General features: G+C 42.4%; 1 protein-coding gene across 1 annotated transcript in view; it reads right to left on the bottom strand.

Moving 5' to 3' along the window:
- Window positions 1–26,780, bottom strand: part of rasa2 (RAS p21 protein activator 2) — a 40,289-nt gene extending 13,509 nt beyond the window's left edge. The window contains exons 1-9 of the mRNA XM_015951761.3: window positions 26,497–26,780; window positions 23,381–23,504; window positions 10,796–10,899; window positions 10,609–10,703; window positions 6,123–6,199; window positions 2,343–2,426; window positions 1,579–1,651; window positions 1,397–1,476; window positions 818–919 (exon numbers count right to left, since the gene is read on the bottom strand). Coding sequence (XP_015807247.1) covers window positions 818–919; window positions 1,397–1,476; window positions 1,579–1,651; window positions 2,343–2,426; window positions 6,123–6,199; window positions 10,609–10,703; window positions 10,796–10,899; window positions 23,381–23,504; window positions 26,497–26,554 — 797 coding nt within the window. The 5' untranslated portion in view covers window positions 26,555–26,780. The remainder of the gene's footprint in view (window positions 1–817; window positions 920–1,396; window positions 1,477–1,578; window positions 1,652–2,342; window positions 2,427–6,122; window positions 6,200–10,608; window positions 10,704–10,795; window positions 10,900–23,380; window positions 23,505–26,496) is intronic.
- Between the last annotated feature and the right edge of the window lie 853 nt (window positions 26,781–27,633).

The following is a 27,633-nucleotide window of genomic DNA, read 5'->3' as shown; positions in this document are numbered from 1 at the left end:
TGTTAAAGAAAGATTCAGAATGCAGATTTTTAAAAGGAAGATTTGGGTTTTCTTGAGCTAAAAGACAACAGTTCATTTCTAGAATTTTTCAAAACGACATGAATACATGCTGAGTCGAACAGCAGCCTTCACAAATCTGTAGCTACCAATTCCAAATTTACCTTAAATTTTTTTTTCTGATCTGCTCCGACAGTGTACAGAGTTTTATAACCCAACATGGAGCTTGAGGTAACACAGGACATGAGGTAATGCCACCATGCAAAGAGCCACCCACGCACCACGCTCACAGCATTCATGTGCTAACAGATTGCTATCTGGCACATCCCCATATCACCTATTCTGACACAAAGCTGGGATGCATCAGCTCAGAGGAAAAAAACAAACAACAACAAAAAACCTGCGGACATCTGGGCAGGTTTTCTTCAAGTCACTTGTGGTGGCTGAGAAAACTTGGCAGAACATGTTGTCCTAAATGAGGCGCAACAATACAGAAAGCTAGAGGTTTAGCTCAGGTTTAAGAGACTGATCCAGTGAGTTTACAACGCTGTCACACACATTCGTATTTAAACATGGTGATGAAAGCAACTCCAAAGTATGTTTCCGAGTGTTTGGAGCATAAATAAAGTATTTTCCTTGTTATGTCAGAGGTACTCCTCCTATTGCGTATTGCGGGATCTGGCTCAAGCAACAGCTGTGTGACTTGTGTCTATATTTGATTTTCTGAAAGTAAAAAATCTGTAACAGGAGTTTGCACTGTTGGCATGGTGTGAAGATGTACAATAAAAAGGAGGTATATTTTTATTTGTCTCGTTCTCACCAGGCTTTGTGAATGTGGTCATTTCTGAGGATCTTGACAGGAACTCGCGTCTCCCCGAGAAACACGTCCTGAGCCAGGTTTTCATTGTTCCACAGATCAACTCTGCAAAAGCAAGGATTAAGTGAGCGGGCAGAAATGGGCGTAATATATGCAGATGAGAAAGTTCCTCATCTGCATATATTAAGCCCATTTATATCATGTCAACACGTACGACTGTGGTCATCATGTGAGCTCCCCACAAACATAAACCACACATTTCTAGTTACACAAGCTGGACTCCAAAACAAGTCATCGAGTGGTGCTTACCTGCTTTGTGCATAAAACCAACACGATACCAACGCAATGACACCACTTCATATTCAAACCTCAAAACCATGCACGAGTGTTTACCTTTTAATCAGTCTACTCTTACCAAGGAGTCCACTGTGATGGAAGGCCTAAATATCCTTAACCAGAAAACAAGGCTCTCCATCAGCAGGGATTTCTCACTGATTTATTCTCAAAGTTAAAACAAATATTTGATTCTTCAGTCGGTGACAGGGAAATCAAGACAGATGGTACACAGATCAAATGACTCACTTAATCTCCAGCCTTTCAATGTCCTCCTCCTCCACAGGGAAATTAGACTTAGACTTAGAGTAGCTGCTGGGCCGTGTGACCTAAGGATGAACATGTCCCTGCTCACTAATGGAGTACTTTAAACACAAGCTGTCATTTTCAATAATTTGGTAAATTTAAACCCTTGGTATTGCAGAATTTACCTCAAAGAAGAATGTTTCTTCAAATTGAGGGTTGCTGGTTTTCTTCTTTACCTTCGTTTTCTTTTGGTCTGATCTGCAAAAAAAAAAAAAATAAAATAAAATATATATATATCCGCCAGGCTTTGCTTGCCCACCCGCCAGGCTAAGCGTCATGCCCCGCCCCCCTTCCCGACCCTACCGTGTCCGCTGACACGAATGGCGCAACAACACTAGAGCCCTCCATCAGCTGATAGTGGTGAGAAACAGCAGTGGAATGTGTGCAACCACCCCACCCCTGCTGTCACAGAGAAGCGCTACAGGACGGAACCCCCCCCCCCCCCCCCCCCCCCCTTATTTTTTAAGTCAATTAGTTGGATGCCCTTTTGACTTGTGGTATTTTAATTAGTTTTACAAGTTAATTGTCTATGAACCCAAAAAGATTTACAGGGTATTTAACATATTAGCTTGGAAAAAACAATTGTAAGACATAGAAAATGTCTAATTCTGACAGGATGACTTTCTTTTTAGTAATGAACGGAAAAAAAAGTAATGAACAACGGATATTTACAGCAAAGATAAACAGAACTAAAATACTGGTTGTTGTCTTCAAGTAAAATTGTTTGTACTCGGCTGGCAGCTGCCAATTACCTCATAGTGGGAAAATCGGCTTGCTGCCAGTCAAAAATAAACAAATAAGTTACTTCTGTAAAACGTGCAAATCCGATCAACATCCTGTCAGGTGACACATTCTCTATTTTGTTAGAGCACGGCCTTAGCAGAGTTACCTGGCAGGTCCCGTGAGAGAAACGGTGGCATAAGGGTCACAGTTCTGGCCGCTGATCAAAGGCAGGTCCTTACACTCGATTATCCTAATGGCGTTCACAAGGAAACAAAACCAAAAAGTAGAATCACTTGTTAGCTGAAGTAAATACAAAATGCATTTAAAAATAAAGTGTACATCTGTCATTTCAGCTAAATGTGACAAAAACCTATGTGCTCCTAATGGGCTTTAATGCAAGTCGAACAGCTCAGTTTTCATCACAGTGTCATGAGAGCATAAAAAAGGTAAATAGTGTCTTGTTGGTTCAACAGCTGAGTGAAAACGCCATTGACCTGATCCATTACAATGCAGATAAACAAGGAACTTTCTGTATACAAACAGAAATGCTTGTTCTCGAGGTTGACACGTTGTTTAATCATTGTTATTATTATTATTTTTAATATCACTATACGAAGAGGTGTGCTGCATGTGTGCTACAGTGGTTACGAGCTGTGCTTTGCCCCGCTGTTTGGCTGCTGTCACATAGGGACCAAGTGTTTCAGGTGACAACAAACAGACACTGTAGGCACCTTAAACAGGATGTGGCTGCTAAGCAGGAGCCACCAGAGACTAAGGATGAATGCCGCCCATTGCTAAGTGAGGCCAGAGGGACGAGTCGAGCAGCCAAATGTCAGGATGTTTGTCTAAAATCTTCCGGAGTGTCATGACTATATTCCCTGCAGGCTTTAATGGTTGTGTGTTAACCCCCATGGTGGCTGATCTGCAGGACAGGCTGACTAAAAGCTTAGATCTGAGTCTTAGATCTGACTCTTGTAGGACAGCAAGAGTGCTTTCAGAGCGTGAGAGCTGACAGTGAGTATGCGATAGTTGAAGCAGACAAGCTGAGTGACACAGTGAATGACAGCAGAAGAAAACCACAGAGGCTGCAGTGTGAAAAGCACACACTTCCTGCTCAGATGCCATCACTTCCCCCTCATCACAGTGCTCCGCGAGTATGAATGGGGGGAAAGTGCAAAACAACATACATATATCTGCATACACACAGGCACATTTCACTCGCTCAGCTTAAATCCTTCAATGAGACTTTTCTGTCCAACGTCCTCTGATGGCGTCACGCGGGCAGAGATGTGAAACTTAACCATTAGTATGGTAATGGTGACAGATAAAGATCTTCTACAATGAAGGTGGAAAAAAAAAACTAAAGTTTCAGGGAACTAAGAGGAAAGTGATATACGTTTATCGGTACCACAAATCTTTTCGTGAAGGCTTTTCTCACAAACCGTCTGACTTTATAAAACAGATTAATCTCATTTGCATACAGGACAGATGGTGTTTTCTTGACTGAACTGAATTTGACTAAATGTGATTACTGCTGTCCAGAGAAGAAAAAAATCTTTGTACTTTTAGTTCATATTTTTCTAGCAACTCATAACAGCCAAAAATAAACCTGACACATTTTATAGATTCTGGTAGGGAAATAAAAGTTAGAGAAACAAGAAATAAATTGCAACTCTGATTTTTCCTTTATTTGCAAGTGTAATAATGTTTATTATGGCAACAAAAATGAAATTGTATAGATTTACGTAAAAATGTTTGTCGGACAAACACAAATAGCTGGAATGAAAATACCGTAAATCCTCTAATACAGGCCCGGGCCTGTATTTGACTCAAGCTCATCAAGCTCCAGGCCTTTATTGGAAGGAGGGCCAGTATTAGAGGCAGGCCTCTATTTCTATTTGAGCAAAATGAACTAATGGTTCGCTGGAGTTTTTGACAATTAAAATTGCGCCCACATTTTCAAAGTTAAACACATTTCTTTTAACAACGGTAGTTCCTGCTTCAGCCCTCTCCCCCCTCCCCCTGCACAGCGGCGCAAACTCACTGATGCGCCTGCAGCCTCTCGGAGTTCCTGCTGCTCTAAACATTAAAATAATTATTTCATTTTCTGTTCCTCACTTCTGATGACCTTTAATGGTGTCTGTTTGTTGCAACAGCAGGTACAAAAACTAACTTGTTTTTATTTGACTATTTTTCTGTCCTGCCTGTTTATTATCTTCCTGCATCTCCTCTCAATCCTAAAGAAAAACTGCTACCTGGGTTCATATATATTCACCTCATGAGTTACCTTTGAACTGCAGTTCTAAAAGATCTACCGACCGCAAAAACAGCGGAGCGCTTGCTGTTTGGCGGCTGTATCAGTGATCAGTGCGTCGGAGGACAAGGTGATGCGCGCAGCGCCCCGCTCCACAGCATGCAGCGAAACACATCAGGCGCAAATAAAAGACAGAAAACATTAAAGGAAATGAACTGACATGAACGATCGCGTGTTAAATTAGTTTTTGAGGTGGCGACACCTTACTGTGGCCGTGCTCAGGTGGCAGATCTACCGACCGCGAAAACAGCTGAGCGCTCCCTGCTGTGATCTGTGCATCGGAGGACAAGTTGATGCGCCCCGCTCCACAGCAGCGATACACATCAGGCGCAAATAAAAGACAGAAAACATTAAAGGAAATTAACCGACATGAACGATCGCGTGTCAGTACCTACGGTCTGGCACTTGAGTTTTACCCCCAAAAAGAGAATGTGATCATACGATAATTCAATAGGGAGCGTGGTTTCACAGACGCGGAAGTGATAGCGTCGGTGCTCTAGGAAACCCCCGAGCGTTCGAGCGTCAACGAAGTGACACGGAAATGCCGGGCTTTCCAGAAGTAAGTAAGATAACTTACTATGAGCTGATAGTTCGTTGGATTGATCGGTAGGTTGGAAACTCTGATCGTGAATCTGAAGAAACGATGACTGAGTGGTGAGCTGGAAAGGCGACTTCCGTTTATAGCCGCGGTTTGTGACGTAGGTGCGACGTGAAGGGAATCCCCGCGAGGGGCATGCTGGGAGTCCCTACTTCGCGGATTTTCACCTATCGCGGCCAGGTCTGGAACGCATCTACCGCGGAGGGATTGCTGTAGTTCATACACCCCCTACTGCTGCTCCCCAGAGTGTTCTGCAGCATAATCAGCACGTTCTCTTTGAACTTGATAGTGTAATGACCTGGCTGGGGTTGTAAGCCAGGTGCATTCTGGGTATTGTGTTATATGTGTTTCCTATCGTTCTGCTAGTTCCTATGTGCTGATTTGCGTGTTGTGTGAGTGTTATGTAAGCCACAGGGAAGGTGATGTGTGTTCTGTGGAGCGGGTTGAATTAGCATGGTTAACTGACACCGTGACTCTGTGTGGTAGGAGCATGATAGAGGATCGTGTCTGTAGCGTTGAAGAAAAGGCTTAATAAAGGTCTGCGTGAACCTCTACTGCCTCCTGCTGGTTGATTTGGGAACTATAACCCTGCCGCTGGGACGCTCGTACTTGCTTGTTACCACATGCCATCCGGCCACAATAAGATACCGGCCATTATTTACCTCCGCTGACTCAGACACCGGCCAAAATTGGAGACCCGGCCTTTAATTGAATACCGGCCTGTATTAGAGGATTTACGGTAGTCTGGTTTTTTGTGCCCTTTTCCTGCCTCTGTGCCAACGACTAATTGAAATGTCAGGTAGATGTTTGGAGAAGCCCATCGCATTTACAGGGATGAAATGAAATATTTCAGCTTTAACAGTGTAAAGATCAGTCTTTAATTACAAAACTTTTATTCAAACCTTCGTCCTTGGAGTCAGATCATTAGATTTAATTCTCAGCTTTTAAATTCACACTCTAGATATCATGCCATCTTTATCAATCTAAAGACAACCAACCTTTTCATACAAGGTTTGATTAGCCTTGCAACCTACCGGACTACTAACTGTTGACCTGTCGTGCCGCTTTCTGTGATCACTTCATTCAGTCGCATCTCCAAGTGAACTTTACCCTGTGGACAATGAAGACAAAAGCTTTAAGTCTTGAGCTTATTTTAAGATGCATAAAAAACGAGACACAAACAAGACGTTTATCAGAAAATACTTCTATTTTTTCTTGTAAAAAACATTATTTTAAATAAATGAAGGTAAAGTGTGTGACAAGAGCCACAGCATGCATATTTTGTCATCGCTCAAAAGGATCTTTGTGGGGTTGGATGTGGTGAAGGTTGCAAGTCTCGTCTTCGGAAGTGTCAGAGAGATAGAAAGAGCTAAACAAAACGTACACACACACACACACACACACACACACACACACACACACACACACACACACACACACACACACACACACACACACACACACACACACACACACACACACACACACACACACACACACACACACACTTGGACTCAGTCTCTGCAATTCAGCACTTGGCTGATGAGGCAAGTACTTCTTCTCTGATCCAAGATGGGCCTTAAAGCCAAAATATTTCCTTTACATGGTCTAAATGAGCCAATATCTTCAGTAAATAACCCCCTTACCAACACCACCTTGCTGCTGAGCTATACATGCCGTGTGATCAAAAAATAAATAAATAAATAAAAATAGATCTCGTTAGTAAATACGCTGGGTTCACTGGGTGCAGAAAAAAGCTCAGTTTTGGCAACAAACCAAACCAGAGAGGCGCTGCATTAACACCTCCATCACTCACTGATGTAACTTTGCAGTGGAAAGTGTCAACTTGTGAGTGAATCAGTGTTGCAGCACATACCCAGAATAGACCAGCGTGGGCTAATGGCAGCTAGAGTCAACATGGTCGCTCCAGTAAAGCAGCACAGTAGCGGTAATATACTGTACTTTCATCATGACCACGTCACAAGAAGAAAGCCACTTTGATCTCGTACAAATCTTGACCCAGCACTGCAGAAATAAGCTTATTGGATATTATCATGTGCAGTGAGGAAACATCTTTCCCGGTTTAATGAAACTGTTTCTATGAGTAAAGTCCAAAAAAAAAAAAAAAAAAAAACTTGCAAACTATACATTGATATAAAACGGTAAGAAAGTTAAAAATATTATATTGGGTGAAAGAAAAATATGATGTATGAAATAAGAAGTGTGCAAAAGCTGATAGAAGCTAAGTAGCTAAAGCCAAGGTCTAAACTCCTATCAGCTGTTTAGGACTCTGACGGCTGATGGAGGGAAAGTTCCTGAGTTGGGAATAAAGACTCCATGCTGGAGTTGGGTAGAATTCATGAGGATGGAGGCAGTTATCCTGCTGACTCGGCAGTAAGAGGCCTGGTGATCTTCATCACTCTCTTCAGGAGTGGTTCTGCCAAACTACACTGTGCTGATGCTGCTGGTCAGCAGGCCCAATAACAGTTGGAGAGGTTGGAGGACATGCAAAAGTTCCTCAAAGCCTTCCTACCCAGCATGTGGCATTGAGGGACCAGGGGAGTCCTGCTCACACTCTCCAAGACTGGCCTGTGGGGCCTTCTCTCTAGCCTCATGACCATCGTCACTTCTTTTGACTCATCTATGTTGGCGGAGGGGGGTGGGGTGGGGGGTCGGGTCAGTGTTACAGACACCACGTCTGTGACAAAGCTGCTTCTGATTCCGTCAGATCACAAGTTTCTTTTTAATTCTACATGATTTGAGAACTCTAAATGAGTGCGGAACCAATGTTTAAACATCTAAACTAAAAGGAGCTAAAAACTAAATCTAGAAAATGATATGTGGCTCCAAAAACAGAACAGAGTAAGATCATCAGAGAAGGATCTCACTCTGCATTCCTCACTAGGCTATGCTCTGACTCTGTCGGGTCGTGGGGCCAGCAGCCTAAGGAGAGAGGCCCAGACTTCCAGGATGTCCAGGAGGCATCCTGACCAGATGCTTGAGCCACCTCAACTGGCTCCTCTCAATGCGGAGGAGCAGCGGGTCTACTCCGAGCCCCTCCCAGATGACTGAGCTTCTCACCCTATCTCTAAGGGAGAGTCCAGCCACTCTACGGAGAAAACTCATTTCAGTCGCTGGTATCCATGATCTCATTCTTTCGGTCACTACCCAAAGCTCATGACTATAGATGAAGATAGGAACGTAGATTGACCGGAATATCAAGAACTTTGCCTTCCAGCTCAGCTCTCTCTTCACCACAACAGACCGGTACAACGCCCACATTACTGCAGACACTGCACCAATCTGCCTATCGATCTCACGCTCTATCCTTCCCTCACTCATGAACCAGACCCTGAGATATTTAAAGTCCTCCCACTTGGGGCAGTACCTCATCCCTGACCTGGAGAAGGCACTCAACCATTTTCAGACTCAAGACCATTTCACCTTTCCAAAGTTTGAAATCCAACAGCAACAAGTTGAGGCCGATAGACAAACTGGCAACACAAAACCACAAAACTTTTTATTTAGAATAAATTCTGGAGATCTTTACTGACAAATTATATGCAACATGTTGCAACGGCTGTTGCTGCAGCAGGTGGATGGAGACGTGCTTGTAAAGAAGATGGGATAACACCGGTTGTACCTGCTTTGGGTTTAAGGAGTCTGATGCCGAGCTCAAACCATCCTCAGTTTCTGGGCATTAATTATGTCCTATCTGCGTTAATAGTTCATTAACACAAATGACCTGAGATGTGGTACGTTTAGTAACACATGATGAACATAGAGACTTCCACACTTTCTGAACATCTCCTGTGATTTGGTTTCAATAAATTTCCCTCAACTGTTTCAGCTTGTTGTACAAATTCAATAATAAGCCACAATATGGCTCAGCAATGAAACACAAGTTTGAATCTGCTTTAATCTGTTGAAGTATATCATAATTTAATGCATTCAGAGGATGAGGGCAGCTGCGTGATGTAAAATGTGGCATTCAATGAGCAGAAGCTCCATTTTTTATGGTGCTCTGTGAGACAACAAAGCCCCGTGAATTACGTTGTTGTGGGGGAATTTCCCAGTGTTTTTCGGTGTTGGGAGTTTAGTAAGGGCAATTTTAAAGCAGTGCGATCGGTGCTTATTTTCCTTTTGCTTCCATTCAGTTTCACATACAACTCTTAGTTTCAGTAGTTTTACTACTGCTGGTTGTTTTGAACAGCGTCTGCTGATGCCATTTCCTACTGAGTTAAAACCATTCAGGGTGAGTTAACCAAATGTTCCGTTCAGGCCATTTGGAGTACCTACCCCTGACCAGGTACTCAGGAAGTTCCAGAAAATGGCCCAGAAAATGTCCGTTCGGTTAAGTGGAGACACGCGCATATCAGGAAGTTCCTGCAAATTTACCCTGAAGCTCCGGTAGTGGAAACACACCTGCATTCTAACCCATGAGTGTTAGGAGCAGTCTGTAAAACTTTACCTATAGAAGTGAAAGCTCTTTAAGTGCTATAATAAAAGATGATTGATCTGATCATGAGTGTTTCTTGCACCTAAATGAAAATGTTAATTAGCCAGCTGAAAACACTCTGTCATTCAGCTTGTTATGAGTCCAGGAATTTTGTAACACAAAACCACAGCTGCATCTGAGATGCTGCAGCAAAGATTAAGCCATGGGTTTCTCATGTTTGTAAAAAAGGAGTGCAGGTTTAAGAGAGACGGTTTGCTGCTTTATGACTGACTCCATTAAGTGATCTACTGGGTTCCTCTGAAAATCAGTTTATAAATGAAGTTACTGACTGTCCTCACCAACATGGTTGCCCAGCTCTCTGATCAAGTCTGATTCAGGGAAAAGCAAATTTAAAAAGCATCCAAGTACTTAATAACACAGACACATTAATGCTTGGGTTGCCTTACCTTGTGGAGTCACAACAGCAAAGTAAAAAATGAAAGAGTCAACTGGTGGCTTATTCACTATAAATAGATATACCAAAATACTCTCTCTTCATTTCTGACACCAAAATAAAGAAATATCATTAAATGTGAGACCCATTCATAAAAGAAACAACAAACTACTTTAGGTAACTAACATCATATCTCCTATCATTCGTACGTAAACTTTAAACATCATCTTTGCAAACTATGACAACTACTTCAATTAAAGTTAGGCCAGTTGTAGCAAAATAAACAAAAATATCTTAAAAACAGACAATGTATATTATGAGCATGGTAATAAAAATTTGTGTCATTGGAAAAGTAAAAACCAATATAGATCATTTCCAAAAGATCATGCCAACGCCATCTGATAATAATATCAAACAACCTTAAATATAAACACTGTTTAGTCTATAAATTCAGTAAAACTCAAAAATACTGTAATTAGTGTACATGTAGTATTTTCATCAATTTAATGGATGTAAAATTGATCTAAAAGCAAAAATAAAGCTTTGGCCTACATTTGGGATGAGATACTAAGGTGCCAAGTTTAGAAATGAGTCACCTTTTGTGATGCTGTTTGTTCTTAGAAATTACCTGAACCTCTGAGTTGGGATCAACCGGCTGGAGGCTGAACCAGTTCTCCTTTCCGTTGTATTTACCCAGATCATCCTTTCGAATTGACACCTTGCCTGAAAAGGGACAAAAACAAACTATAAAAATCCAAGACAGTGAGCCAAAACACTTCCACTTTTCTTGTCTACATCATCTGAATGTGACTTACCAACAGGCAGGTCCCTCTGAAAAACGCCCTTGGTACAAACGTAGAAGGATAAACACTGAAAAGGGCGCGGGATCTCAAAGTAGAAATCCTCTCCATAGAAAGGGCTGGAAACAGAAATATTTACGATCAGCTGTTTGAATGTTTACATGCTTAAATAATGAATAACCACATTATTCATGTTTATGCATCTGTATTTATAGACACACTTTGTTGTGTTTTAGAACATGATTCACTGAAAAAAAAAAAACAATCTCAAAAAAACAAAAACTAATTATTTCTGGAGAAAACCAAAGTTTCATTTCAGTATATCAGGAGACATTTTTAATCATTTTGAGCACGGTTCATTATAACAGCGATGTCTCATTACTAGCACAAAGTCAGCATATTTTGATGTGCTGAAAAGAGATGTCTGAGCAGAAGGTGGACTTCACAGGGTGCCCTTATGACTCATCAGGGTTGTGTTCTCAGAATGTTGAGACTTAAATATGTCACTTTAGTCATCTAATCACCTCAAAACCATTCAGCTCCTTTCTGTATTCAGTATTATGTACTTTTTGCAGGATTTAAAAAAATTCAGCTAAAATCAAAACTTTTCAGATGGGCTACCATTGTATTATATTTATTTATTTATTTTTTACAAATATGTTAAAATGATAAATGAGACCATTTATATTCTGTTCCTGCATTTGGGATTAATTCATTCCTAGCTAAAGCCTGTTTAAAAAGACTACTGGGACCAGAAAAAGTAAAGTTAAAACATGCAAGCTCCAAATATGAACAGCATTTCATTTAACCGCATAAAGCTAGATGTCCTCAGTATAAGAAAAAAAATGTACTAGTCTGCCAAATATGACTATAAATAAAAATGTGATCCAATCAACCATAAACAACAAAAATATCACGAGTCAGAAACCACCTAGATGTATGTGGTACAAGCAGATGTTTCCCAGTCGCAGAGTCAACAGTATTTAGTTGTCTAAGGAGCTTTGAAAGAAAAGCGTCTGGACTTCTTTGAGTTGCTTGAAGACGTTTCACCTCTCATCCGAGAGGCTTCTTCAGTTCTAAGGTCAAATGGTGGACAGTCCCAGATTCAAACCCAGTGGGAGTTTCCCCCCGAAGAGGGAACAAAAGACCCCCTGATGATCTTCTACATAAACACATGAGCCAAGGTGTGAGGGTAGGTGTGGGTCATATTCAGCCAGAGTTTCGGGTGAGCTCATTGTGAAGCCTGGCCCCACCCTATCATGTGAATTCCTGAGGTCAGATGGCCCAGGATATGCGTGGGTGTTGAGGCATCTGGGAAGGGATCTCAAAACTGGATTACAGATGGCAGACAGTTGGTGTCGTAAACCACCGCCTCTGTTCAAAGATGGTTGCTCACAGTGGACATAAATGGCTTCCTTTACTCCTCTTTCAAACCATCTGTCCTCTCTGTCCAAAATGTGAACGTTGGCATCCTTGAAAGAGTGACCTTTGTCCTTAAGATGCAAATGAACTGCTGAGTCCTGTCCCGTGGAGGTGGCTCTTCTATGTTGTGCCATGCGCTTGTGAAGTGGCCGTTTGGTTTCCCCGAAGTAGAGGTCTGGGCATTTCTTGCTGCACTGTACAGCATACACCACATTGTTCAGTTTGTGTTTAGGAGTTTTGTCTTTTGGGTGAACCAGTTTCTGTCTGAGTGTGTTGCTGGGTCTGAAGTACGCTAGTATGTTGTGTTTGGAGAAACTCAACTCAAAGAAGTCCAGACGCTTTTCTTTCAAAGCTCCTTAGACTACAATGACCTGGATGACTGAGAACCTTCACAGACAACAGTATTTAGTTCTTTTTCTAACTTCGTTTGGTGTTTCACTATGGGAATCGCTCTGGCGTGACCAACTACGGAAGCTCCAATGACATCACGTCTGTCCCTGACAGACTGGTTGCACCATGCCCAGGCTCTGCCCACCCAGTATATACACGGCCAACCAACCCCTCCTACTCATTCTCGCTTTCTTCCCGTGAGAAACTACACTTTGCTCCCTCAGCGATTTTCAGGCTATCTTTGGTTAGCTGCTCAACTGTTCCCAGGCATACCGTCAGGATACGTCGCCGAACGCAGTCCCAACGCAGTCTGGATTTGAGCTGAGTAAGTGCTTCTAAGTCACTTGTCACACTTCACTAGGAACAGTCAACGCGTCACGGTGAGCTGCTCCTACGGCTACTCGGTTGTCATTGACGTAGTAGTATTAGTGAGTCAGCGATCAGGATGGTGCCGAGCGACGAGGCCCACCAGGGTTTTTATTTGCGCTACTTCCTCATTCCAAAGAAGGACGGGAAATCCCTCTGTCCCATTCTCAACCTGCGTGTGTTAAACAAACACTTACGCAAGTACACTTTCAGAATGTTGACTCACAAAACTCTCTGCCGTTCCATCCGCCCAGGAGATTGGTTTGCCAAGATCGATCTCACGGATGCCTATTTTCACATCTCGATTTATCCTCCACACAGGAAATTTCTCAGGTTTGTCTATCGGGGCACAGCCTGAGAGTTTCAAACATCCCGTTCGGGCTGTCATTAGCACCGAGGGTGTTCACCAAGTGTGTGGAGGCAGCGCTGTCCTCACTGAGGACTCGCAGGATCAGAATTTTCTCTTACATAGACGATTATCTGATTTGCGCTCCCTACCGGGAGGTGGTGCTGGTGGTGTTGAACCATCTGACCGACCTGGGGTTCAAAACAAACTGGACAAAGAGCAGTTAATTCCCCAGACAATGCACAGAATATCTGGGTCTTCAGATACTCTCTCTCTATCGCATTTCGCTGTCAGAAGAAAGGATCGCTTCCTTCACACAATGTGTCGCACGTTTTCAGTTAGGAATCCGTGCGTTGTACAGACTTTGCCTGTGCCTTCTTGGCCTCATGGCATCAATGATTTCTGTGGTATGACTGGGGCTTCTTATGATGAGAGATGTTCAGCGGTGGATGAGGTCGTTAAGACTGTGCTCCCGCTGTCATCTCCACCGCAGAGTGAAAATAACTCCGGCGTGCATGTCGGCTCTCCAGCCTTGGAGAGACCGAAAAGTTCTCACAACTGGGGTTCTGCTGGGGGCGGTGGTGTCCAGAGTTACCATGACAATGGACGCATCCCTTACAGGTTGGGGGGCCACCTTGATGGTGAGAGCAGTGAATAGCGTTTAGTCACGCAGTTTGAAAGAGGTTCACATAAATGTGCTGGAAATCCTGGCAGTGTCTCTAGCTTTAAAGGACTTCCTGCCCTACTTAAGGGACCGTCACGTCTTAGTGAAGACGGACAACACCACAGTGGTAGCTTATATCAACCGTCAGTGCGGGACACGCTCCCTACAGCTGCACTCACTAGCCAAGGAAATAATTGTGTGGTGCAGCTCCAGACTCCTCTCAGTCTGCACAACACATGTGGCGGGCAGCTTGAACAGAGGGGCAGACCTTCTGTCCAGAGGAAACCATCTGTACGGAGAATGGAAACTCCACCCCCAGGTGGTGCACCAAATATGGCAGAGGTTCGGTCAGGCTACCGTAGATCTCTTCGCCTCCTGGGAAAGCACCCACTGCCCACTCTTCTTATCCCTGACAGACGCGGATGCGCCTCTGGGAGTCGACGCATTGGCTCACCAGTGGCCGAGTGCGCTGCTGTACGCGTTTCCTCCTCTCAGTCTGATTTCCTCCATTCTAATAAGAGTAAGGGAACAGGGCCTGCCTTTGATCTTGGTGGCTCCATTGTGGCCATCCAAGCCGTGGGTGGCATAAATACTCCAGCTGCTTTGGGACAAACCCTGGCCCCTGCCTGTCCGCAGGGATCTCCTGTCCCAAGCCAGGGGAGAGATTTATCACCCTCACCCAGACCGCTTGTCTCTGTGGGCCTGGCCCGTGAGAGGTGGAATTTGAGCATGGCAGGCCTGCCCCCAAGTGTCACTGACACCATTCAAAACGCTAGGGCCCCCTCAACTCGCTCTCATTACAGCTGCAAATGGAGGGTTTTTTGAGGTGTGGTGTGAAGAAAAACATGTTATCCCATTTCAGTGTTCGGTGGTGGATGTACTCTGTTTTTTGCAGTCTGATAGACAAGGGTAAAGCTTTCTCCACTATCAAAGTTTATCTGGCTGCAATTTCTGCATGCCATGTGGGGTTTGGTGACAAACCAGTGGGGCAACACCAACACCCATTAGTGAGTCGCTTCGTGAAGGGTGCTTGCCGTAAGCTACCAGTCTTTAGGCCACTGGTACCACTGTGGGACCTCTCTCTTGTTCTGGAGGCCCTATGTAATCATCCTTTTGAACCGGTAGATGGGGCTAGATTGAAATTTCTCTCTTTAAAAACTGCACTGCTCTTAGCTTTAACTACAGCAAAGAGAGTGAGTGACCTTAAGGCATGGTCAGTCAGTCCCTCTTGTTTACGGTGGGCCCCTGGCTACACTAAGGTGTGTCTGCTGCCCAATCCAGCTTTTGTGCCTAAAGTAATGGAGTCGTCTTATAGCTGCTCCCCTGTGGAGCTGCTGGCTTTTCACTCACCTCCTTTTTCCTCAGCAGAAGAGCAGAAGCTTAATTGTCTCTGCCCTGTTCGAGCTTTGAGGGCTTATATGGACAGGACTGCTGGTCTCAGAAAATCAGACCAGTTGTTTGTTTCTTGGGCCACGGCCCATAAAGGCAAACCTATGTCTCGCCAGAGACTGGCACACTGGATTGTAGAAGCAATCAGCCTTTCATATAGGTGCAAGGGTGCTGAACCCCCTCTGGGGGTGAGGGCTCATTCTACAAGGAGCATGGCCACATCTTGGGCCCTGTTTCGTGGGGTGTCAGTCCAGGATATTTGTGCAGCAGCTAGCTGGGCCATGCCACTAACTTTTGTGCGGTTTTACAGGCTGGATGTGTCTCAACCTTCACTGGCGCATTCAGTGCTGGAGGCAGGATGCACAGCATCTGCTTAGTGGTTAAGCAGAATTTTGCTACAGCTCGCGTTGGGATGGACATGCAATCCGGGAGTGGGCCATATCTCCCAAAGTGAAACACCGAACAAAGTTAGAAAAAGAACTTAGGGTTACGTTATGTAAAGCCCGGTTCTTTGATAACAGAGTGAGGTGTGTCACCATCAATGCCCTTCTTGTGTTGACGGTAAGAAATCGTCTGAATGAGTAGGAGGGGTTGGTTGGCCGTGTATATACTGGGTGGGCGAAGCCTGGGCACGGCGCAACCAGTCTGTCAGGGACAGACGTGATGTCATTGGAGATTCCGTAGTTAGTCACGCCAGGGCGATTCCCATAGTGAAACACCTCACTCTGTTATCAAAGAACCGGGGTTTACATAATGTAACCCTACGTTTTATAAACTTTTAGTTGGGTCAAAAAGAAACACCTGAATCTTTATTTTAAATTAAAGTAAAGTAGCTGTTTGGATGTTTCTTTGTTCAAGGTAACAAAAACTAAATTAATTCAAGGTAATAAAAACTAAATTAAACGGCAATATCAAATAAACAGAAATAAATAAAAGAAATGTTCTAGGGACAGAAAAATTAAGAGCTGTCAGGACTGTTTTAGACGCGACACACTAAGCCTAATCATCTCGTCTTTGATGGTTTGCATTTATTGAAGAGGGAAAGTCATGTTAACGATATCTTTAGAGATGTCCCCATCAGGGTTTTTTGCCCTCGAGTCCACGACATTTGATTTTGAGAATCTGCCGATACAGAGTCCCGATCCAAAACTTCCAAAACATAAAAAAAGAATAAACAAAGTGAAGAAATGGATCCAAGATGTTCCTTAATTGTTATTTAAAGGGACTTTACGGAGTTTTGAATTTTTATGCTTGCGATTGCCCCCTCAGGCCAAAAGCGTAACGGCAGCTTCAATAGTAGTCTCGTGCACAAGGCGCGCATGCTGTACGTGCGCACTCCTTAATGAAAATAACAGCTGAGACAGTCCCGTGTGTGTGTGTGTGGGGTGGGGGGGGGACAGAGGACAGGAGAATGCACAGCTAATTAATTAAATAATTTGGTTCTGTACCTTTCTCTTCTCCTCCAGATAGAGGAGGAGCAATGTGGTTTTCGTCCTGGCCGTGGAACTGTGGACCAGCTCTATACCCTTGCAAGGGTGATGGAGGGGGCATGGGAGTTTGCCCGACCAATCCACATGTGCTTTGTGGATTTGGAGAAGGCTTATGACCGTGTCCCCAGGGGCACCCTGTGGGGGACGCTCCAGGAGTATGGGGTGGGTGGCTTTCTGTTAAGGGCCATTCAGTCCCTTTACCAGAGGAGCGTGAGTTTGGTCCGCATAGCCGGTAGTAAGTCGAACCTGTTCCCAGTGAGGGTTGGACTCCGCCAGGGCTGCCCTTTGTCACCGGTTCTGTTCATCACTTTTATGGACAGAATTTCTAGACGCAGCCGTGGTGTGGAGTGTGTCGAGTTTGGTGGCAGGAGAATCTCGTCTCTGCTTTTTGCGGATGATGTGGTCCTCCTAGCTTCATCCAGCTCTGACCTTCAGCTCTTGCTGGGTAGGTTCGCGGCCGAATGTGAAGCGGCTGGGATGAGGATCAGCACCTCCAAATCTGAGACCATGGTTCTCGACCGGAAAAGGGTGGCTTGCCACCTCCGGGTCGGGGGAGAGGTCCTACCTCAAGTGGAGGAGTTTAAGTATCTCGGGGTCTTGTTCACGAGTGAGGGTAGGAGGGATCGGGAGATCGACAGGCGGATTGGTTCGGCGTCTGCAGTGATGCGGACGCTGAGCCGATCTGTCGTGGGGAAGAGGGAGCTGAGCCAGAAAGCCAGGCTCTCGATTTACCGGTCGATCTACGTCCCAATCCTCACCTATGGTCATGAGCTTTGGGTAATGACCGAAAGAACGAGATCGCGGATACAAGCGGCCGAAATGAGTTTCCTCCGTAGGGTGGCCGGGCTCAGCCTTAGAGATAGGGTGAGGAGCTCGGAGATTCGGGAGGGACTCGGAGTAGAACTGCTGCTCCTCCGGATCGAAAGGAGCCAGTTGAGGTGGTTTGGGCATCTGGTCAGGATGCCTCCTGGACGCCTCCCCGGGGAGGTGTTTCGGGCATGTCCTGCCGGCAGAAGGCCCCCAGGTCGACCCAGGACACGTTGGAGAGGTTACATCTCCAATCTGGTCCGGGAACGCCTTGGGGTCCTGCCGGAGGAGCTGGTGGACAAGGCCGGGGAGAGGACGGCTTGGAGCTCCCTAGTTGGGATGCTGTCCCCGCGACCCGGACCCGGATAAGCGGAGGAAGACGAGACGAGAGACGAGACCTTTCTCTTCAGCACAGCCGACAAAGGTTTAAGATGGGTCAGTCTTCCTGCATGCTTGGATCATTTCCTTCTCTTGCTTGAAAATTTGTTCAAAAATGAAAGTTGAACCCACATCTTTTTTATCAGTGAATTCAGTGCCGTTCGGCGAGTCTCAAATAAAAATTTGGGCATTTTACTGTAAAAAAATATACCATTAATGTAAAAAATAAATGCTAAATAACTATGTTCACATCCAGAATCGAACTCGGGTCTTCTGCACGAGAGTCCTACGTATTACTAGGTGAGCCAAAGCGCCAGTGGCGGCTTTTGTATCTGTAACATTTATATCCTTGATGACAACTGAAACAACGTGCAAAGAATGGTTTGGAGCAAAAATGGCAATTTTGTTGCTAATTTGCAGGAAATATCTAGAAGAATGTAGCTAAGGGTCCTCAGAAATGTAGCTAGGTTCATCACTAGGCGTTAGAAACCGCGACAAAGTCGCTGAGTTGGCACTACCTCACTCTCTGCTGCTAAAGCTACTGATAGCAAATGCTACGGGCTATGCCTGAGCGTGAACGCGCATGAAGCAGCCTGCTCGACCCGAGCAGCTCTCTTTTTCTGTGATTTTACAGAAAAACAGGCAATCACAGTAAAAATGACAGGGCTCATTCTACAGGACCAGGGCATTGCAGGAGAATGTATGAAGAAGAAATTTATTATTTCTATACATGTTTTGGCTGTCAAACTTCCATAATGCCCCTTTAATTAATTGCTTAACTTTATTTTAACATTTAACAATGCTGTTAAACAGAGCACTTCTGTGAGGTAGCTTGAACAATCCAATAAGAGTGTAAACTCTTCACTTGTGGACTTTAGCGCAAGAGCAAATATAAAAAATAACAACAAATGGCACCTCAGCTTAAAATACCTGGTAGGGGTCTATTTTTGCCTTGACCCCCAAAATGCCTTGAAACGGCCCTGGATATATTGCGCCGATATTTACCATATTTTAAATACTGGCATCGGCTGATACACCTCTTTAGTGGTCAATTTAAAAACAGGCACTTCCGCAGCCACCTCTGTGCTAGTAAAAAAAAAAAAACATTTCATGTAAATTTACATTCATAGAAAATATGCTTAATAAATGCTGTAAAACATTACTGCCAAAGGACATTTCATTTTATTTACCCATTTTGTATTTAATGATTGGTCAACGTTATGATTTGTTTGATTAACCTTTGGTTAAATGTTTGACTAATACGGCGCATAAAATTAAGAGTTGGTTAAATTCAGTGTTCAAAGGTGAGGAAATGGGTGTTTTTAGTGACATTTTAGAATGCAAAAAAGGCATAAAATGTATAGATATCAGCCATGAATATTGGCCAAAGGAAAAAAAGAAAAACACAGCGGTGCACACTGGCTAGTAGCGACTGACCGTGACCTTTTTATATCAGCACTGGTTTCAGCAATAGAAAAATCCATGTCGGTCCATCCCTACCAGTAAATGTATTAAAAAGCACAATCACTATTAATAGCAAGCCATAATTTACCTCTTCTGGCTGTTCATATTTTCATACATAAAGAAACAGTGTAGTTACTAAATAGTAATTAAAATGAAAAAAATAAATAAAAGAAAATCTAAACTCCATGTTTAAACTGAGATCACGATTTCACTGTAGATGAATCACCATTTCACCCACTGCTACCATGGCTTCATGTATTTGATACACATTTTGTCCTTTCAGAAAACACTGAGGTGAGAGCTGAAACTGGCCTCATCAGCAGACACACCAATAATGGAGGTTTGACCCAACGCCACATTTCATACTGCTTCTCTCCGCAATCAATACAATTTGAACAGTGAAATATCTTGCCTGACACTTCCACACTGGGGTTGGCCAACGCATCATGTGTGTACGCCCACGCATCCTCCTCAAATATCACAAAGAAATATGCACTTGTAAGTACACCCCCTGTTCTGTAAAAACTGAAATATACACTCATTAAACTCTATGTTGTCATCCCAGCCTCTAAAACAGAACTACCAGGTACCACAGCTGTTTTGACATGCCTACTTTATCCTCAGGATTAGTCACAGCTGGAGCTTCCACACAGCCTTTACACAGACATTACGGAAAGCAAATTCAAGAAAAGAGCGTCCCGAAAATGGTTGATTATTAAAAGATGTGCTAAGCAGCAGATGCGGTAGTTGAGTGTGACACACAAGAGGACAGAGGAGTGCGTGGGAGGACACACTTCCTCAGAGACTGTAAAATCATTTTGAACAGTACCTACAAGGGAGCAACACAAAAAGGAAAAGGGCTGTTGTGAAATACCTTAAGACGTTGGGCCAGGGTTTACAACAAGGTGCAAGGGGCTAAACAGAAACCTGAATGGTTTCCCAACCTTCCACACCTTTTTCTGAACTTCTCGTGACCATGAAACTATTGGCTAAGCTCATTTCCGTCTAAAATCATGTCACATTTACCAAGTAGAAATGGTACATAATCAGTAGTGAAACAGCTATTAGCAACTTTTTCCAGACACAAATTTTAAAAAGGAATGAGAATTTAGTGTTTCTAATGTGAAGATCTCTCAGTAAGATGGTAATATTAGCACCATTTAAATTGCAACAAACATGCCTGGGGTTTATTAAAATCACTTAACATGCCTACCATATATTTAGAACACAACCTAAATTTAATCCAAAATTAAAGGAGTAATATGTAAGAATGTCAGAGAAATGATCACAAAATGGTCAATTGTCTCAATCACAATTGAAGGAAAGATTATATGTGAGCCAGCAGGGGTTTGCAGGGCTGTACGTAAACGTTTTTAGCTTACAGCACTGGTGCTACATAGTTGTAGGTTTTGTAGCACAGAACAAAAACTTGTAGCACCACCATAACAATTCTGTTACAATCTCTAAAAACCAAAAGTAGTTCTTATAAATACTTCAACACACTGACAAACACTAGCAGTGCATACAATGAAAACACAAAAACAAGAAATATCTTCAGACATGTTTGTCTGTGTAATTTCAAAAAGAACATTTTAATTTAGTCAAATGTGTTCATTACAGAGGTCTGTCCTCAGCAGCATAGATTTGAAGAGTAGATGTTGCACTGACCACTACTTCCAAATGTGCAGGGTCTACTTTTTATAAAGTCTATGGTTAACAGGGTGTTTTAGCTAAGGCTTTAGCTTCATAGAGATCTGCAGCTCTCGAACAGCGAGAGAATGTCGTTCATAAACCCATTAACTAGGGTTGGACATCGTTTGAATTAGAACATATCCAGTTCCGATTCCTCATTTTGATTTTGATTCCTATCAATTCAGATTCTTTTCGAAAGGCAGAGTCCAAAAACGTTACGTTTTAAATGAGCCAGCAGCGATCCAGTCAAAAGGAAAACAGAAACTAAATGTAGCTGTTGTCAGCAAAAATCTAACAGATTTTAAACAGTAAAACTCTCAAACTAAATAGTTCAACAGAGCAAAAAATATTCTCACAAATTTGCGTGTTGATGTTTATTATCATCATTTTAATTTTATTTATTTATTCATTACCCGTAGCGACTCATAGTGGGCCGAACCAGGTGTCGTCCACCACAGAGGAAGGCTGCTGATGCTAGCACCCTAACTAACTATTTCACAGGTTATTTGCTCGGCCTTCTGACTGTCCCCGCCTGCACAGTGTGAGGGAAGGGAGGGAGATGTGATGCTGCACTCAGGGTCTGTGTGGGCTTCAAAGTAGGCGCGGCAGACAGGTGATTAGCTGGTATGACTGATGGGCTCTGAATGACGTAGATCAATTTGCAGATCACGTGTTTTTCCATAGAGATCAGCCGATTGGGATCTACGGCCAAAGCCACATCTTAGAACGCCTCCGCAGCTGCATACTCTCCATGACTTCCTTATACAAGTAGACTCGCAAGAACACGCAAGCATTGTGGGAATTGTAGTAAAATATAAGAGTAACTACACTGACAAGGTAACATGTTACCCCAATAGACTACAACCACTATTTGGTATGGTGGCATGCCGTGGCTTTGCCTGTCACATCTTCTACACAAAAAACAACTAACTTACCTTTGCTGAACTTTGTTCAATAAAGTTCTGGAGAACACAACTTGAAGAGTTGTCGCACAAGTGCTACGTCAAAAAATTGTTGAGGTTTTTTTTCATTGAACATGCAACATGTGTCGCACTGTACAGCCCTGGGTAGTCAAGTTTTTTCTTTTCAAAAAAACTAAAGGAGGGACATAGTCACACACACACACACACACACACACACACACACACACACACACACACACACACACACACACACACACACACACACACACACACACACACACACACACACACACACACACACACCAGTAGTATTAGTCTCACCCTAACTGTGAGTCTGGAAGGTTGCAGCAAGCTAACTCTGTAGCGCCACCATTTGTAATGTAATGGTTTTTATGGTTATATGTTACGAAGACGCCTATATTTTTCAACAACTGGGAAGCGTTTAATACATTTTCAGCAACATTTTCATGAATACGTCCAGTAAAAACTACACACTGTCTCTTTATTGTTACTAAAGTGTTGGCGAAGGTTTAAAGGTTTATATTAGAATATTTTCTGGAAACATTACATTTGATTGATCTCATTAGCTATAGTGATATATGTGTCTCTTTTTTTTATTTTACTGTACAATAATGGCCAACCAAATAAAAAATGTATAAAAATACAATATTAAACTCTATATTTAATGCGCTAAACATGGCTAACACTAAAAACAAGCAACCTGAAAAACCAAAATAGAAATCTTCAATTGAGGTATATTTTTCCAATAGTGACAGCTAGCAGCCAAGAGCAGCTAATCCTACGACCTTTTTCCTTGGCTGACCCACATGTTTACCACACACCTAGATTCACAACCCAGTTCAAAGAATGACTTTGTGGAAGAAATGACAAACACAATGAACCTGAAATCTTTGCTTTCACTCAAAACAAACAGGTGTTTAGATTTTCTTTTATTGTTTGACCAGTATTACGTGTTATCAGTGAGCTGTGGAGCGAGTTTGTTTGTGACAAAAATCAGTAATACACTATGCGCAGCTCTATCACGCAACGCGTTTTATCATCATGTGCCAATAACATTTTATAAAGGTCGTTAGTGGTGAACTGACATTTATCTCCGATATTTTTCAGTTGACATGTTTCTGTTTTAGGCTTAAGTACCCACCACTTAGCATTAGGTCAAAATATCTAATTTGTTTTTATGAAGCTTGCCATTTGACAATGTGATGTGCAGTTTGTTATAAATACTTTGTAAACTGATGTTGCGCTTACCTGATGCTTTTGTCTGAAACTTTGGTGCGGAAAACTTCCTCCTGATCCAGACTTACGGTGCAAAATGTACAGAGGTCTTTTTGTCGATTTGGACCCGAAACTGGACCTAGGTTCTTAGCTTCCCCTGCAACATCAAGAGGAATCGAGCATTAATATTCTGACAAATATCTAAATAAGAGCAACATTTCTAAAGTAAAAAAATAAGCCTCTACATTTTCTTTAGCACATTATTTAAATTGTAGAGCAGTGATTGCTAAACGTTTAAGTTTCTGGACTACAAAATAATAATGCCAAAGCCAAGCAACCCCAGATTTCCCTGGCTGAACAATACAAACATCATTGTACTTCCACATGTCGAGAAAAGACTTTTTTTTAACTTGGGCCAATAAGAGAAATATTATAATGAAAGGTAATAATGGCTAACTTTATATTAAAACATCCCCATAGTTTATAGAATAGTTTTGTTTTTGGTATTGTATGCATCACTAAGAAACATGGTCTAAAATGTGCTCTAAGTGGTTAACCTGCTAGTTGAATAGCTAAATCGTACCAAAAACAAAAATGTGTATTATACTAATTATATCCAGCCATACTGTTACCTTTAGGTAGCATTTTTCCCTTTAAACAAGCATTCTAGTAGGTTTATTTGTACAAAGTTCTGAGATAATAATCTACATATTTTGAAATTGTTGAACTTATTTCAGCTAAATTAAACAATTAGAAAGTCCTATCTCAGACAACCTGTAGAAAAATAAAAAATCAAGTCTTATTCTTTCCAAAAGCTAAATCAAATAAATGAACTGAATCAGACTGCACACCCAGAGTCTTATCACTATCCTATCAGCCACAGCAACAACACTTTGAAACGACACACTTTGATGTTTGACACCTTTTTGTTCACTTGAGGACTTGAGCTCCTGCCAGTTGTCGGGGCAAACTGCAAAGCGGATGTAGCTGAAGTGGAGCTGAGGCTCATATGTGGTTGAAAACATGAAACATGGACTTCCTCAGCATAACCAATGGCGACAGAACAGCGCTGATTCACAAATGGCAAACACCTTTGTAACACACGCCACTTCCATTACTTTGCAGGCAGACACAAATGATGCGCCAGGAGTGGGGGGGGGGAGCAGCAGATCAAATACATAAAAGCACCAAATCAGCGCCTGACGAGTCGCCTTTGAGTTGACCGCACCGCGGCTCTAATACAGCTTCTTAGTTCATTTTAGGTTAATGGATTAAAGAGACAGCCAGAGTCTAAATTAGTCTAACCCAATTTAGATTGGTTCGCTAAGCTCAGGTAGGGACCTCATTTAGTAAAGCCATCGATAAGATCAGCTAGCAGACTAATAATAATAAAGCATGGCTAACTTTAGAAAAGCAGCCTGGTCGTCTCAAAACTTACACCAAGATGGCCCAGTGGATGTAGACCACGTAAAACTTGCTGTTGTCACTTTTCCCTACAAAAACACACATTTTAGCCAAATAAATCTATGAAAGGAAAAGAAACCTAAACAATGAATGATTTAACTTCCTACTGTCTGAACTGAGCAAACATACACACAACTACTCGGGTCTTCTAAAGACAAATTAAAAACACAACTTCGGAAAGTGCCACCTTAACCGATGTATGCTTTAAAGAAAAAGGGCCAAATGTGAACGAGGAAGAATGGAGTTTCGCAAGATGGCAAAGTGAGTTACATGCCATTGTAGTTCCTCAATTTTGTTCTGCTTACCGTTTTCTCATTAATTCATAGTAGTGAAACTGACATTTACTTTCCTATTGTGTGCATTTAAAGTTTTTGCATTCCTTTCCCCTCTAAATAAATCGTGTTCAAGCCACTTGACCAATCTAGCCCTGCTATATATTCTTAGGCTCAGATCGCACATAATCTCTGGTCAAAAGTTATTTCCATTACAGATACATTTATAAATTTGCAGCATTTGCCTTCTGTTTAAAAACCAATTGCATTATTTCTGAGACCAATATACTAGTAGAAAAAACCTGAAACATCAATATGTGGTGGAGTGGCATGGCATGTTAACTAATTCACAAGCATGATTAAATTTGCTACATACCTTGTTTATTAAATGACAAACTGTTTAAGTTTGGACCATAAAATATTAGAAGGGTCTCACATTTTTTGACAAAGCAGCAAAATCCATCTTGGACAAAAATTAAACATGTATTTTGTGATTACACACATTAACATAGGGATATATTTGTGCTGCCCAGATAAATGATTGTGCATTGCTTGCTGAAATATATCCTACAACCTCTAAAATAGCTGTCTTTCCTATTTGTGTGTTAATATTCTGACAAATGATAAGACCCTACAGCTGAACTCTATTTTTGATCAAACCATAATGGTGCACAGGGTGACAAAATAGTTTGTAGAGACTAGGCTCAGTTTAATAACTCAACATTAAATACAACTTAAAATAGATGCAACAACTATACTTATTTTTACCATTACTAAACTTTTTATTGTGTGTTCTAGAACGTTTTATGCAGTCATTTATTGCATTTAAGAAAATACAGAAATAATTTTACAAATTTGATATGTGACAGTATTTAAATACTATATGGCAGTATTTTGATAATAATCAATAAAGTATAAGACGAACTATGGCAAAAGATTTACAATATGTCCCACAATCTTGCAGTTTATACGTCTTAAAATGAAGGGGCTACATTTAATAGAACACCTGCAATCGACAAACGTTAAAAGCTGAATGGGTTAGCTTAGTGACTGTAGTTGATAGTAGCCTGCTGTACTTTGTCGCCAACCTTAAATGAGCTCACGTAGCAGCTGAGCTCAACAAAAATAAGCAACGTTTTTAAGTTAATTATTGTACTATTGTAAAGAAAGTAACTGACAGCGGTTAAGCCGGAGCAATGTATAACAAGCCAGCAGCTTCTGCTAGCATGCTAGGCTAACTTGACGTTAGACACCAGCAGGCAACAGAGCTCTAGTGTCCGTCTCTGCCTTCACACTGTCGGCTGCTGATAGCACGCCGCGCCCCTTTGGGTTCCTACCATCTCGCTGGTCGGCTTGTCTACCAACCTCACTGCCCCCGTGAGACGCAACGACAACCTAGTCAGTCGCACTTACATATTTTACCCCGCAGACTCTGTAAAATCCGAATCTTAGCGTCGTCCTCTTCCGCCATGGTCAGAGCTGAGTGTTGTTGCTGCTCCGCTGCATTCAGCGCTGTTTTATCATCATATCCGTTTATCAATGCAGGCAGAGTGGAGGAAAGCCAGCCCCACCGCCGCGTCACGTCAGGTCTCGTAAAAAACGGATGCCTTGAAACATTTGGCAAAACACAACACTTCCTCTAGTGTCGCTTTGCGTCAGACTGTAGCTGCAAAGGCTTTTGAAAGGATTTAAGTGTCTGCGGTGAGGTGTCTTATACAACTGCGCTTTCGGTGCTCAGACTGGGACTTGTAGCGCTAGCTGCGCTAGCTAACCTCTGACACCAACGCTGAAGTGACCCGTGTCCGGTGTACACACGCTCATGTGCGCGTCAGTAGTCACTGGCACATTATGAATGAGCTAGCTGAGACCCTTCCTTCAAGGCAAAGATCCACTTCCCTTGATGTTATTCTGCAATATTATCAGAAAAATGACGCAAAGCACCCAAGAGGTGACTAAAATGACATTTTATAGTCCTACTTGGACGAAACACTTTTAACTATGGATGTTTAATTATACATTATTCAAATAAAAATGTCAGCTTGTTTAGTTTTGTAGTTTTTATAGCTTTGTTTTCTGTATTTAAATTAATTTTTGAGACTATTTTAAAGGTTTATTTTAAGTGTGCAATGTTAGTTTTGTGTTATAGCCTCCTTGCTTTAATCGTCACAAGCCCAAGTGTCTGATTTTTATCGCAAAATTGAATAATCTATGGGAATAATCCTTAATGAAACCATTAATTGCATTTTGTGTGATTAGCATTTTTTTCATGTGGGGTGAATTTACACCTGGTATCAAAATAAACATAAATCAGAGAAACACATCTATATTCATTTAAAAAGACACTATGCAACTTTATTTTTAAATCATTTTCTTGAGCCAGTTTGTGCTAAAATGACCCTTTTCAGGTTTAATGAAATGCTATCCAGCCCCTATCGCCCCCTGCGGCCAGAAAATTGCATTTGCAACTTCAGAGTTGCCCAGGTCTTTTGGTTTGAGAAAAAAATGGAGCTGTAGTCTCCTTCCGGCATGTTTCCTGCATGATTTAGATCA

The sequence above is a fragment of the Nothobranchius furzeri genome, chromosome 13 (assembly GCF_043380555.1).
Source record: "Nothobranchius furzeri strain GRZ-AD chromosome 13, NfurGRZ-RIMD1, whole genome shotgun sequence".
Lineage (NCBI taxonomy): Eukaryota > Metazoa > Chordata > Actinopteri > Cyprinodontiformes > Nothobranchiidae > Nothobranchius > Nothobranchius furzeri.
The sequence above is the reverse complement of the archived record's forward strand: the minus strand, read 5'-3'. Positions and strand labels throughout refer to the sequence as shown.